The 15,627-nt window shown below is 45.2% G+C and overlaps 1 protein-coding gene across 1 annotated transcript in view; it reads right to left on the reverse strand.

Annotated features, from left to right (window-relative positions):
* Positions 1 to 15,627, reverse strand: part of LOC141220301 (uncharacterized) — a 131,495-nt gene that overhangs the window by 16,035 nt on the left and 99,833 nt on the right. Inside the window, exon 4 of the mRNA XM_073666255.1 lies at positions 1,283 to 1,373. Coding sequence (XP_073522356.1) covers positions 1,283 to 1,373 — 91 coding nt within the window. The remainder of the gene's footprint in view (positions 1 to 1,282; positions 1,374 to 15,627) is intronic.

Consider the following 15,627-nt stretch of genomic DNA (forward strand, 5'->3'; position numbering starts at 1 on the left):
TTCTTGTTGCCTGTCCTTAGCAGTGGTTTCCTAGCAGCTATTTTACCATGAGGGCCAGCTGCACAAAGTCTCCTCTTAACAGTTGTTGTAGAGATGTGTCTGCTGCTAGAACTCTGTGTGGCATTGACCTGGTCTTTAATCTGAGCTGCTGTTAACCTGCGATTTCTGAGGCTGGTGACTCGGATAAACTTATCCTCAGAAACAGAGGTGACTCTTAGTCTTCCTTTCCTGGGGCGGTCCTCATGTGAGACAGTTTCTTTGTAGCGCTTGATGGTTTTTGCAACTGCACTTGGGGACACTTTCAAAGTTTGCCCAATTTTTTGGACTGACTGACCTTCATTTCTTAAAGTAATGATGGCCACTCGTTTTTCTTTACTTAGCTGCTTTTTTCTTGCCATAATACAAATTCTAACAATCTATTCAGTAGGACTATCAGCTGTGTATCCACCTGACTTCTGCACAGCACAACTGATGGTCCCAACCCCATTTATAAGGCAAGAAATCCCACTTATTAAACCTGACCGGGCACACCTGTGAAGTGAAAACCATTTCCGGTGACTACCTCTTGAAGGTCATCAAGAGAATGCCAAGAGTGTGCAAAGCAGTCATCAAAGCAAAAGGTGGCTACTTTGAAGAACCTAGAATATAAGACATATTTTCAGTTGTTTCACACTTTTTTGTTAAGTATATAATTCCACATGTGTTAATTCATAGTTTTGATGCCTTCAGTGTGAATGTACAATTTTAAAAGTCATGAAAATGCAGAAAAATCTTTAAATGAGAAGGTGTGTCCAAACTTTTGGTCTGTACTGTATATTGCAATAATTTTGAGTGATAAACTCTTTACTACTAATATCCTAGCTGACTTTCAGTTCAGGGACCACTGAGTCAATCATTTTTACATTTTGCTACTATATTTCTAGTTTTAATCGTGAAAAAATAAAAGTTAATTTTTACCCTTTACTCCAATTGGATTAGTCTGTGAATTTTGGAAATATAAGTTTTGGAGATATATAATAATTTGTCAGAGCAATGAGTGGATTTACAGATCTGGGCAGTTAACAGTCAGCATCTACTAATCCCAGGGGGTAGGTGGATCCTCCAGGTTGTAAATTCTATAGAAAAGGACTTTCACAATTTCATAAAGTCATTTGAACAGTTTTAGGTGGAGGACAATGTTGTACTTTAACGGCAAAATGGTGATCACATGACCAATAAAGCAGCCACAGCCGGTGTCTGAGAAGAATCTGTGATTTCTCTGCATTTAGTGGTTAGTACTCACCTGGGTAGTCATATGTAGGAATCTCCTCTTTACACCACTCGTCATCCCTCACATATGTCTCTGTAGTATTAATATGGGTCAGATCTTCACCCTGAAACAAATATTGTAAAAGTCACAGACAGATGGAGAAGTCCCATCTATGATCAGCTCTAATCCTGCCATCTCCACCATTCTCATTACACAAGTATAAAACATATAATACTGGTGGATAAAACAAGACTGAACACAAGACCTTCACAGCCGTCTACACATCATAGGGGAGATCTCATGACACCTTCTCTCCATCTACCTGATGATCCTGAGGAACATTGGGATCTTCTTGTTTACAGTCCAGTGGAAGAAGAGGACGGGGACATCTGTCTGGTGTTGTCCTCTTACTGGAGAGATCTGGAGGAAACACATACAGGGACTGAATTCATTCTTTACATACAGATAATTATAGGCCATGTGTATTTAGTCCTGTCTATTACCTGGTGATGTGAGGGGCTGGGGAACCTCCATCATGACGTTCTTGTACAGATCTTTGTGTCCTTCTAAATACTCCCACTCCTCCATGGAGAAATAGACGGCGATATCGTGACACCTTATAGGAACCTGACACATACAATGATACTGTCATCCCTCGATCCCTTCATAGCGTTACTGTATAATGTCCCAGCATTCCCAGGAGTGTCACCTCTCCAGTCAGCAGCTCAATCATCTTGTAGGTGAGTTCTAGGATCTTGTGGTCATTGATGTCCTCATGTATTAGGTGGTGAGGTGGAGGCCATGTGATTGGGCTCAGGGGTCTTCCCCATCCCTCAGACACAGGTGCCTGACAGCGCTCACTAGAGGTCTTCTTCACTACTGTGTAATCCTGGTTATGGAGAGACACATTAATAAATCTCACTACAGACATTTCCAGAGTCCTCACCTCTCCAGTTCTGTCCATCTGTTATTCCCATAGATAAGAATGATGTAACGTGACGTCATCAGAATCTCTCACCTCTCCAGTAACCCGGAAGAGGATCTCTAGGGTGAGGTATAATATCCTCTCCGCCATCTAGTCTCTATCCACATTCATCCTTGATGGGTAAATCAGAAAAATTTGCTTATATAGAAGATATTCACTGAGAGGATCTGATATTGTAGAGACCTGAATGAGAAGATGATGAGCAGATGTAACGTCATAAAAATCCTGTGTAATAATACAATTACTGGAGATAATAAGGGAAACATATGAGGAGATTTATTATTTTACAGTATTTAGTTTTCTTATATACATATACTAATAAAACATATATAATTTAAGCCACAAACAACAAGCAGTTTCTTCCTTGGAGTCTGTAGCTGAATACGTTTCTCATAGACTCATCTTCCATAAAGCTAATTCTCGCCTCATTTACAGACACCGGAATCGGCATTAGTAATACTGCAGGAGATATTACACGTGACATGAGAAATAACTACTTCATGATGAGGACATCTTCATCTTCTACTTTGGTTCTAGAAACATATTTGGCCAAAGTCCGTCACTGACTACATCACCACCGGCCGTCTATATGAATGTTTCCCGTCTTCGAACTGTAATGTTCTATCACGTTAGATCTCAGGTCTGATTCAGACATAGAAATTTGAGACATTTATAAAAGTTTGTTTGTAAGAACACAAAGACAAGAGATATTTAATGCCAAATACTCCATGTACAGTGTATTTTTCTCTCTGGATATGATGGGATTTTTTTTTCGCATTTTCGCATAGGTTTCCATATGATACATGAAAAACACCCCAAAAAAATAAAATTGGGGATTTATATTATATTATTGGGGGATTTATATCATATTGGGGATTTATATTATATTATACAGTGTGTGGGTGGATGGCGATACTAGGGGAACAGTATACTGTGTGTGGGGGCCAAGAAAGGGGCACTGTACTATGGGAGCAATACATGATTCCTTCACAAAAACACCCTAAATGTAACATTTTTTAAAACAACCCCACAATTTGTGAATCTTCAGGGTAAATCGCTATCTAACCATTTGATTAGAGCTGATACTATTACGCTAAAGTGTTTAAACAGACTTTCTTTCAGATCCATAAAGGGGCACTTTTCCGTGTTTGTCATGTCAGAACTGTGCGAGGATTATTACAGGTGACAGTTTTCCCACCAATTAGAAGGGACACCTGTGGAAATTGGTGTTTTTTTACCAGCTACAGTTCTGATGTGATTTACTCTGTAAAGTGCCTTGTGGTAAAGTGGACAAAAGTCATGATCAATTACAATCAGACTGAAGGAACATCGCTCCTCTATTCAGCTCTATGAACCTAGGATGAAATCCACTGCGGCCACTGCAAGAAAAAGAATGAAGAAGAGCAGAAGTTTGGTGAGACCACCGTGGCCAGACATTTCTTGGATGGTGATAAAAGTTCTGATCTCCGATGGTCGGTGTTAGAAGAGACGACCGCAGCGGATTCACAATCACAACGCAGTAAACTTCTACAGAGACGTGTTCTGAATTTACTCCCTGGAATCACTTTCTCCCAAAGGGTTAAATGACGTCTGTAACTTCATTGTCTTTCTATGAAGCTTCTTCTCTGAACTTTATTGCTCTGTTTTCTGACGTATTTATATTACTCTCCAGAATCAGGAATGTATTAAGTCCTATATAAACTTCTGAGAAATAATTCTCTCTAATTCTGTGTTTCCAGGATTATTCTTGTGGGAATTGGCTGCGATATCCCCTGAGCAATATATTTCTAGTATTAACCCCTTTACGACCTTGCCTGTAATAGTACGTAGCTGCGCCCTGGGCTTTATTGACCAGCTATGTACTATTACGCGTGCGGCGATGGGGCCCGCACACAAGCGGTGCGGGGCGATCGCCGCCTGGTGTCAGCTCATGGTCACAGCTGACACCCGGTGCTATGTGCAAGGAGCGGTCCCGCACCACTCCCGGCACATTAGCTCCCACAATGCTGCAATCGAAGTTGATCGCAGCATTGCGGAAGTAAGAATCGGTACTCACCTCCTCTCCCGGCGTCCCGTGGCATCTGAGTCTGGTCTCGGATGTTGTCATGACGGCTCGATGTCGTCATGACAACATCCGGGTCAACAGAGGCAGGAAGTTACTTTGGTCATGCGCAGTGCATGACCAAAGTAACCTCCCTGTGTGCAGCGCTGACAGGCTGCATAGCATAGGGAGCTGCTGCTGTTCTCTATGCTATACAGCCGATCAGGCTGCAAAAAGTGAAAGTCCCATAATGGGACAATGTAAAAGCAAAAAAAGTGTAAGAAAGTTTAAAAAAAAAAATTAAAAGAAAAAAAATTGTAAAAATATAAAAAAAAAAATGAAAAAAATAATACCCAAAAAATAAAAATATAATATACCCATCAATAAGTATTATTATGAAAAAAACAAAACAATAAAAAGTACACTTATTTAGTATCGCCGCGTCTAGAATGACCTGACCTATAAAACTGTCCCACTAGTTAACCCCTTTAGTGAACACTGTAAAAAAAATTTAAAAAACTAAGCAAAAAATGATGCTTTATCATCATACCGCCAAACAAAAAATGGAATAAAACGCGATAAAAAAAACGAATGTAAATAAAAATGGTACCGCTGAAAACGTCATCTTGTCCCACAAAAAAACAAGGCGCCATACAGCTTCATCAGCCGAAAAATAAAAAAAGTTATAGCTCTCAGAATAAAGCGATACAAAAAAATTATTTTTTTTATAAAATAGTTTTTATTGTGTAAAAGCGCCAAAACATAAAAAAAACTATATAAATGTGATACCGCTGTAAACATACTGACCCGAAGAATAAAGCTGCCTTATGAATTTCACCATACGTGGAACGGCATAAAAAAACAAACCAAAAAACAATTCCTGAATTGTTGTTTTTTGTTTATTCTGCCTCCCAAAAATCAGAATAGAAAGCGATCAAAAAATGTCACGTGCCTGAAAATGGTACCAATAAAAACATCAACTTGTTCTGCAAAAAACAAGATGTCACATGACTCTGTCGGCCAAAATATGTAAAAATTATAGCTCTCAAAGTATGGCGATGCAAAAAATAGTCTTTGCAAAAAAATGCATCTTTAGTGTGTGACACCTGTCAATCATAAAAACCCGATATAAATCTGGTATCGCTGTAATCGCACCGACCCGAAGAATAAAGTCGTCTAATCACTTATACCGCACAAGGAACGGTGTAAAAAATAAACTCTAGGGTTAGGGTTGTGCTAGGGTTAGGGTTCCGCTAGGGTTGGGATTTTTTCAAAAGTAAAAAAAAAAGAAAAAAAAAACGATGACGATATGGCGACTAGTGTTGAGTGCCAGGTGCTTCGGTATGCACTGAGTATCGCGGGTGCTTGACTAACATGCTCGAGTTTCCGCCTCATATGCTTCGTGGCCAAAAAAAACTCGCGGGGATTGCCTGCCATGCATGAGCGAACCCCGCGTGTTTTTTTTTGGGTGTCTAATAACCGTGAAACATGCGGGGCGGGGACTCGAGCATGTTACTGCATACCTGGTGCAAACTCAAGTAGCGAGCACTTGCGCTTAAGACTGATGACAACTTATTCAATATGATGACTTAATGTTATCAAATTCTGTGTCGTACCTCTGGGTTCAAAATGTTCACTACACCCCTTGATAAAATCCTTGAGGGGTTTAGTTTCCAAAATGGGGTCACTTGTGGGGGGTTTCCACTACATCAGGGGCTCTCCAAACGCGACATGGCGTCCGCACTCAATTCCAGCCAATTTTGCGTTCAAAAAGTCACACAATGCTCCTTCCCTTCTGAACTCTGCTGTGCGCCCAAACACTGTATTTTCCCCACATATGGGGTATTGGCGTACTCAGGAGAAATTGCACAAAAGTTTTTGGGGTCCATTTTCTCCTCTTGCCCTTGTAAAAATATAAAAATTAGAGCTAAAACATAATTTTTGTGGAAAAAGTTTGATTTTTTTATTTTCACAGCTCCATGTTATAAACTTCTGTGAAGCACCTGGGGGTTCAGGGTGCTCACCACACATCTAGATAAGTTCCCTGGGGGGTCTAGTTTCCAAAATGGTGTCACTTGTGGGGGGTTTCCACTGTTTAGGCACATCAGGGGCTCCCCAAACGCGACATGGCATCTGCTAATTATTCAAGTAAATTTTACATTCAAAAAGTCAAATGGCGCTCCTTCCGTCCAAACCCTGCCGTGCGCCCAAACAGTGGTTTTTCCCCACATATGGGGTATCTGCGTGCTCAGGAGAAATTGCATAACAAATTTTGTCCATTTTTTCCTGTTACTCTTGCGAAAATAAAAAAATTGGGGTGTAAAGTAACATTTTTGTGAAACAAGTTAAATGTTCATTTTTTTCTTCCCCATTCCAAAAATTCCTGTGAAGCATCTGAAGGGTTAATAAAGTTCTTGAATGTGGTTTTGAGCACCTTGAGGGGTGCAGTTTAAAGAATGGTGTCACTTTTGGATATTTTCTGTCACAAAGACCCCGCAAAGTGACTCCAAATGTGATGTGGTCCCTAAAAAATGGTTTTGTAAATTTTGTTGGAAAAATGAGAAATCGCTGGTGAAATTTTAACCCTTATAGCTCCCTAACAAAAAAAAAATTTTGGTTCCAATATTGTGCTGATGTAAAGTAGACATGTGGGAAATGTTATTTATTAAGTATTTTGTGTGACATATCTCTCTGATTTAGGGGCATAAAAATTAAAATTTTGAAAATTGCAAAATTTTCACCAAATTTCCATTTTTTTCACAAATAAACGCAAGTGATATCGAAGAAATTTTACCACAATCATGAAGTACAATATGTCATGAAAAAACAGTCTCAGAATCAGGGGGATCCGTTGAAGCGTTCCAGAGTAATTACCTCATAAAGTGACAGTGGTCAGAATTGTAAAAATTGGCCCGGTCATTAACGTGCAAACCACCCTCGGGGTGAAGGGTTTAATGCGCCAATAATGGTGGTCTCCACATACCTCCACCTGCAGAGCCGCCACCACATATATGGCTGCCCTGTGCGCACGGGAGCTGTGATGAGGTCACAGAAGGGGAGGAGTCAGGGGTCACATGATCAGGGGCCTCAGTGGATGCAGGACTCTGCTGTGCTGGTTGTCATGGTGCTGGATGAGCTGAAGTTTATGTGTGGGGTCAGGAGGGGTTTACAGTGTGGATGTAGCAGAGCCGTGTGTGTACGAGGTGTACGGAGCAGAGCCGTGTGTGTACGAGGTGTACGGAGCGGAGCTGTGTGTTTACGAGGTGTACGGAGCAGAGCCGCGTGTGTACGAGGTGTACGGAGCAGAGCCGCGTGTGTACGAGGTGTACGGAGCAGAGCCGCGCGTGTACGAGGCGTACGGAGCGGAGCCGCGCGTGTACGAGGTGTACGGAGCAGAGCAGCGTGTGTACGAGGTGTACGGAGCAGAGCCGCGTGTGTACGAGGTGTACGGAGCGGAGCCGCGCGTGTACGAGGTGTACGGAGCAGAGCAGCGTGTGTACAAGGTGTACGGAGCGGAGCCGTGTGTGTACGAGGTGTACGGAGCGGAGCCGCATGTGTACGAGGTGTACGGAGCGGAGCAGCGTGTGTACAAGGTGTACGGAGCGGAGCCGTGTGTGTACGAGGTGTACGGAGCGGAGCCGCGCGTGTACGAGGTGTACGGAGCAGAGCAGCGTGTGTACAATGTGTACGGAGCAGAGCCGCGTGTGTACGAGGTGTACGGAGCAGAGCCGCGTGTGTACGAGGTGTACGGAGCAGAGCCGCGTGTGTACGAGGTGTACGGAGCGTAGCCGTGTGTGTACGAGGTGTACGGAGCGGAGCCGTGCGTGTACGAGGTGTACGGAGCGGAGCCGTGCATGTACGAGGTGTACGGAGCAGAGCAGCGTGTGTACGAGGTGTACGGAGCAGAGCAGCGTGTGTACGAGGTGTACGGAGCAGAGCAGCGTGTGTACGAGGTGTACGGAGCACAGCAGCGTGTGTACAAGGTGTACGGAGCAGAGCCGTGTGTGTACGAGGTGTACGGAGCGGAGCCGCGCGTGTACGAGGTGTACGGAGCAGAGCCATGTGTGTACGAGGTGTACGGAGCAGAGCCGCGTGTGTACGAGGTGTACGGAGCAGAGCCGCGTGTGTACGAGGTGTACGGAGCCGTGTGTGTACAAGGTGTACGGAGCGGAACCGTGTGTGTACGGAGCGGAGCCGTGTGTGTACGAGGTGTACGGAGCGGAGCCGTGTGTGTACGGAGCGGAGCCGTGTGTGTACGAGGTGTACGGAGCGGAGCCGTGTGTGTACGGAGCGGAGCCGTGTGTGTACGAGGTGTACGGAGCGGAGGCGTGTGTGTACGAGGTGTACGGAGCGGAGCCGCGTGTGTACGAGGTGTACGGAGCGAAGCCATGTGTGTACAAGGTGTACGGAGCGGAGCCACATGTGTACTAAGTGTAGGGAGCAGAGCCGTGTGTGTACAATGTGTAGGGAGCAGAGCCGTGTGTGTACGAGGTGTACATAGCGGAGCCGTGTGTATACGAGGGTTATGGAGCGGAGCCGGGTGTGTGCGAGGTTTTTGGAGCGGAGCCATGTGTGTACAAGGCGTGCGGAGTGTAGCCATGTGTATAAGACATGTACAGAGCAGAGCTTTGTGTATAAGACATGCACGGAGCGGACCCATGTGTGTACGCGGTTTACGGAGCAGAGCAGCGTGTGTACAAGGTGTACGGAGCAGAGCCGTGTGTGTACGAGGTGTACGGAGCGGAGCCGCGCGTGTACGAGGTGTACGGAGCAGAGCCATGTGTGTACGAGGTGTACGGAGCAGAGCCGCGTGTGTACGAGGTGTACGGAGCAGAGCCGCGTGTGTACGAGGTGTACGGAGCCGTGTGTGTACAAGGTGTACGGAGCGGAACCGTGTGTGTACGGAGCGGAGCCGTGTGTGTACGAGGTGTACGGAGCGGAGCCGTGTGTGTACGGAGCGGAGCCGTGTGTGTACGAGGTGTACGGAGCGGAGCCGTGTGTGTACGGAGCGGAGCCGTGTGTGTACGAGGTGTACGGAGCGGAGGCGTGTGTGTACGATGTGTACGGAGCGGAGCCGCGTGTGTACGAGGTGTACGGAGCGAAGCCATGTGTGTACAAGGTGTACGGAGCGGAGCCACATGTGTACTAAGTGTAGGGAGCAGAGCCGTGTGTGTACAATGTGTAGGGAGCAGAGCCGTGTGTGTACGAGGTGTACATAGCGGAGCCGTGTGTATACGAGGGTTATGGAGCGGAGCCGGGTGTGTGCGAGGTTTTTGGAGCGGAGCCATGTGTGTACAAGGCGTGCGGAGTGTAGCCATGTGTATAAGACATGTACAGAGCAGAGCTTTGTGTATAAGACATGCACGGAGCGGACCCATGTGTGTACGCGGTTTACGGAGCAGAGCCGTGTGTGTATGAGGTGTGCGGAGCGGAGCCGTGTGTGTATGAGGTGTGCGGAGCGGAGCCGTGTGTGTATGAGGTGTGCGGAGCGGAGCCGTGTGTGTACGAAGTGTACAGAGCGGAGCCGTGTGTATACGAGGTTTATGGAGCGGAGCCGGGTGTGTGCGAGGTTTTTTGAGCGGAGCCATGTGTGTACGAGGCGTGCGGAGCGTAGCCATGTGTATAAGACGTGTACGGAGCAGAGCTTTGTCTATAAGACATGCACGGAGCGGACCCATGTGTGTACGCGGTTTACAGAGCAGAGCCGTGTATGTACGAGGTGTACAGAGCGGTGCCGCGTGTGTACGAGGTGTACGGAGAGGAGCCGCGTGTGTACGAGGTGTACGGAGAGGAGCCGCGTGTGTACGAGGTGTACGGAGCAGAGCCGTGTGTGTATGAGGTGTACGGAGAGGAGCCGTGTGTGTATGAAGTGTACGGAGCGGAGCCATGTGTGTACGAGGTGTACGGAGCGGAGCCACATGTGTACTAAGTGTAGGGAGCAGAGCCGTGTGTGTACAATGTGTAGGGAGCAGAGCCGTGTGTGTACGAGGTGTACATAGCGGAGCCGTGTGTATACGAGGGTTATGGAGCGGAGCCGGGTGTGTGCGAGGTTTTTGGAGCGGAGCCATGTGTGTACAAGGCGTGCGGAGTGTAGCCATGTGTATAAGACATGTACAGAGCAGAGCTTTGTGTATAAGACATGCACGGAGCGGACCCATGTGTGTACGCGGTTTACGGAGCAGAGCCGTGTGTGTATGAGGTGTGCGGAGCGGAGCCGTGTGTGTATGAGGTGTGCGGAGCGGAGCCGTGTGTGTACGAAGTGTACAGAGCGGAGCCGTGTGTATACGAGGTTTATGGAGCGGAGCCGGGTGTGTGCGAGGTTTTTTGAGCGGAGCCATGTGTGTACGAGGCGTGCGGAGCGTAGCCATGTGTATAAGACGTGTACGGAGCAGAGCTTTGTCTATAAGACATGCACGGAGCGGACCCATGTGTGTACGCGGTTTACAGAGCAGAGCCGTGTATGTACGAGGTGTACAGAGCGGTGCCGCATGTGTACGAGGTGTACGGAGAGGAGCCGCGTGTGTACGAGGTGTACGGAGAGGAGCCGCGTGTGTACGAGGTGTACGGAGCAGAGCCGTGTGTGTATGAGGTGTACGGAGAGGAGCCGTGTGTGTATGAAGTGTACGGAGCGGAGCCGCGTGTGTACGAGGTGTACGGAGCGGAGCCGCGTGTGTACGAGGTGTATGGAGAGGAGCCGCATGTGTACGAGCTGTACGGAGAGGAGCCGTGTGTGTACGAGGTGTATGGAGCGGAGCCGCATGTGTACGAGGTGTACGGAGCGGAGCCGCATGTGTACGAGGTGTATGGAGCGGAGCCGTGTGTGTACGAGGTGTACGGAGAGGAGCCGTGTGTGTACAAGGTGTATGGAGCGGAGCCGTGTGTGTGCGGAGTGGAGCCGTGACTATAATCAGCTTTTGGGGGCTAAATGGTTTTCTTACCTTGAGGGGCTTACTACAGTTTGATTTGCACCAAGAACGGTGATGAATGGAAAATAGAGTTTTTAACGTCTGAGGGTTTACTCGATAATCTCGTTCTGCTATTTGGATTCTCCAATGCACCAACAGGATTTCACAGCTTTCTGAATAATATTTCTCTGATTACATTGGGAGATTTCTTGTGATTTTCCTTGATTATATATAATTTTTTCTCGTGATTTGGATTCTCATCAGGAACATGTCCGTGTTTCTTCTCCAGAACCTACATCCTCCAGTCTACCTAAAGGCACTGCGGTTTTCTGTGGTATCCTTGGAGTTGGAAGCTGAGATCCGTAAAGTCCAGTCATTGGCCCCTTCCGCCACTTCTGGGTCCAAATTATTTGTAGCTTTGTACCTAAGATTGCGTCTGTTGCAGGAGTTTCATGATTCCATCTTGAATGGTCATCCTGAGGTCACAGCTATGCAGAAAGCTATTGCTAGGCTTTTTGGTGGCTATCTATGAATAATGATATTAAAGGTTTTGTATCCACTTGTGAAGTTTGTGCACACGATAAAGTCTGTCATAACTGACCGGCCGGTAATTGGCTCCATTGCTAATTCCTGAAAGACAGTGGACTCATCTGTCCATGGATTTCATCATGGATTTGCCTCGGTGTGGTGAGAAGACTGTTATTTGGGTTGTGGTTGACTGATTCAGTAAACAGGCTCATTTTGTTCCTTTGTCAGGGTTACCTAATGCTGAGACACTCTCCAGGTTGTTTATTCGTCATGTTGTGAGATTGCATGGAATTCCTCTTAACACTGTGTCTGATAGGGGAGTGCAATTTGCTTCCAAATTCTGGAGAGCGTTTTGTAAAACACTGGGGATTGACTTGTCATGTTCCTGTGCCTACCACCCTGGAACCAACGGTCAGACAGAAAGGATAAATCAATCTTTGGAACAAATTTTAAGGTGTTTTGTTGCGGCTCAGCAGGAGGACTGATCTTCATTCTTACCTATTGCTGATTTTGCCTTTAAGAGTCAGATCAATCAGTCCACTGGAACCTCACTGTTTTTTTCAATTATGGTTTTCATCCCCATTTTGGTGTATTTTATAAGATAAGTTCTGAATGTCCTGGGGTGGAGAACGCTATACAGAAAGTTGGGGATGTTACCTATGTTGAAAAAAGACCTAAGTCCATCAAGTTCAAGCTTTCTCCACCAATTATACATTTGTTGTCACTAAATTATCTATAATCCACAATGTTATGTTTACTGAGGAAATCATCCAGCTCTTTTTTAAAAGTTGTTATAGTGTCTGCCATTACTACCTCTTATAGTAAAGCGTTCCACAGTCTGACTGCTCTAACTGTAAAAAGCCCTTTCCTGTTTGCCGGAATGATCATTCTGCCACCTGTAATGAGTGCCCACTAGTCCTTAGCATCTTTGGAAGAAATAAGTCCGCTAGAGACTTATTCCTTATACCATTGTGCTGTCCAGAGACCCCCGAGCATACCCTAGGTATAAGAGTAAACGGCATACAATGGGTCCCATATTTAAATAAATTTATCTAATTACTGCAGCAAGAACTTCAATTGCTATTGCAAACAGTAAGGAAGACAGGGGGCATCCTTGTCTTGTACCTCTGTGCAATAAAAATCGATTAGTGATAGAGCCATTCGCTCTTATTTTAGTCTTTGGGTCTGAATAAAGCAATTGCACCCATTATATAAATTTGTCACCAAAGCCAATCTGCCTCAACGTAGCCCACAAGTATTGCCATTCTACACTGTCAAAGGCCTTAGTGGCGTCCAAAGACAGGATCACCCTTTGACCAATATTATCAGCCCTTGCTTGCATATTAATATAAAGCTTTCCGAGATTGATCGTGGTGGACATATTGGGCATAAACCCAGACTGACCCAGATGTATTATTGAGATCACTTTTCAGAGTCTGTTTTCTAGCACCAGGGTCGGCTCCAGGTTTTCGTGGGCCCCGGGACGAAAGAGTGGGCCCCTTTAATACTTACCACAATTCATGATGCACAGATAAGAAATATAAATAGTACAATGCCAAAGATTGTACTATTTGTCGCACAGTGTGTGCCCTGGGGGGAGTCAAACGTTTTAATTTTAGACCGGACAATATAGTCCTCCATACAGTATAATGGACCCCAAATATTGCTCCATACAGAATAATGGACCCCATATAATGCTCCATACAGTATAATGAGCCCCATATAGTACTCCATACAGAATAATGGACCACATATAATGCTCCATACAGAATAACGGACTGCATATAATGCCCCATACAGAATAATGGACCCACATAATGCTCCATACAGAATAACGGACCCCATATAATGCTCCATACAGAATAATGGACCCCATATAATGCTCCATACAGAATAATGGCCCCCATATATTGCTCCATGCAGAATAATGGACCCCATATATTGCTCCATACAGAATAATGGACCCCATATATTGCTCCATACAGAATAATGGACCCCATTTAATGCTCCATAGAGAATAATGGACCCCATATATTGCTTCATACAGAATAAGGAGCCCCATATAATGCTCCATACAGAATAATGGGCCCCATATAATGCTCCATACAGAATAATGGGCCTCATATAATGCTCCATACAGAATAACGGACTCCATATAATGCACCATAAAGAATAATAGACCCACATAATGCTCCATACAGAATAACAGACCCCATATAATGCTCCATACAGAATAATGGCCCCCATATATTGCTCCATGCAGAATAATGGACCCCATATATTGCTCCATACAGAATAATGGACCCCACATATTGCTCCATGCAGAATAATGGACCCCACATATTGCTCCATACAGATTAATGGACTCCATATAATGCTCCATACAGAATAATGGACCCCATATATTGCTCCATACAGAATAATGGGCGTCATATAATGCTCCATACAGAATAATAGACCTCATATAATACTCCATACAGAATAATGGACCCCATATATTGCTCTATACAGAATAATGGACCCACATAATGCTCCATACAGAATAATGGGCCTCATATAATGCTCCATACAGAATAAAGGACCCCTTATAATGCTCTATACAAAATAATGGACCCCATATATTGCTCCATGAAGAATAATGGACCCCATATATTGCTCCATACAGAATAATGGACCCCATATATTGCTCCATACAGAATAATGGACCCCATATATTGCGCCATACAGAATAATGGGGCATCATATAATGCTCCATACAGAATAATGGACCTCATATAATGCTCCATACAGAATAATGGACCTCATATAATGCTCCATACAGAATAATGAGCCCCATATAATGCTCCATACAGAATAATGGGCCTCATATAATGCTCCATACAGACTAATGGACCCCAAATATTGCTCCTTACAGAATAATGGACCCCATATAATGCTGCATACAGAATAATGGGCCACATATAATGCTCCAAACAGAATAATGGACCCCATATAATGTTCCATACAGAATAATGGACCCTATATATTGCTCCATAGAGAATAATGGACCCCATATAATGCTCCATAGAGAATAATGGACCCCATGTATTGCTCCATACAGAATAATGGGCGTCATATAATGCTCCATACAGAATAATGGACCCCATATAATGCTCCATACAGAATAATGAACCCCATATAATACTAATTACAGAATAATGGGCCACATATAATGCTCCATACAGAAAAATTGGCCCCATATAATACTAAATACAGAATAATGGGCCACATATAATGCTCCATACAGAAAAATTGGCCCCATATAATGCTCCATACAGAATAGGCCCCATATAATACTCCCTACATGATGGGCCCCATATCATGCTCCATAGAAGATGGGCACAATATAATGCTCCATACATGATGGGCCCTCTATAATGCTCCATACATGATGGGCCCCATATAATGTTCCATGGAAGATGGCCCCCATATAATGCTGTGTACATGAAAAAAAATCAAATACTTCCCTCTCCTCGTTCCTTGCTGGCTGCAGCTCTGGACTCCTCAGCGTCGCCATCTTCCTACTCTCTGTGATGCTCATAGCACAGGGTGCGCTGATGTCATCGCTCCCTCTGACTTGAGAAGTCACAAGTCAGCAGACGCGGAAGAAGCTGGAGCTGTGGGGAACAGGGAGAGGTAAGTATTCCAAGTGCTGGCAGCCTGAGCAAGTGCGGCACTGGCACTGGGCTCTCCCAACTCACTGGCCCCATAGAGCGCCAATGTCCCCGACGGTGAGTGGGCCCGCCCCGCTGGCTCAGGGCTGACGCCAGCCCTGGATGGCAGCTTGGGAAGAAGTTTGACTTTACTGTTAAAAGAGGGATGGGTCTATAGGATGCCGGCAAGCTAGGGTCCTTGCCTTGTTTACGTAACACCATTATTA

This window comes from Phyllobates terribilis, unplaced genomic scaffold (assembly GCF_046119375.1).
Source record: "Phyllobates terribilis strain yellow unplaced genomic scaffold, ASM4611937v1 Scaffold_280__1_contigs__length_2496652, whole genome shotgun sequence".
Classification (NCBI taxonomy): domain Eukaryota; kingdom Metazoa; phylum Chordata; class Amphibia; order Anura; family Dendrobatidae; genus Phyllobates; species Phyllobates terribilis.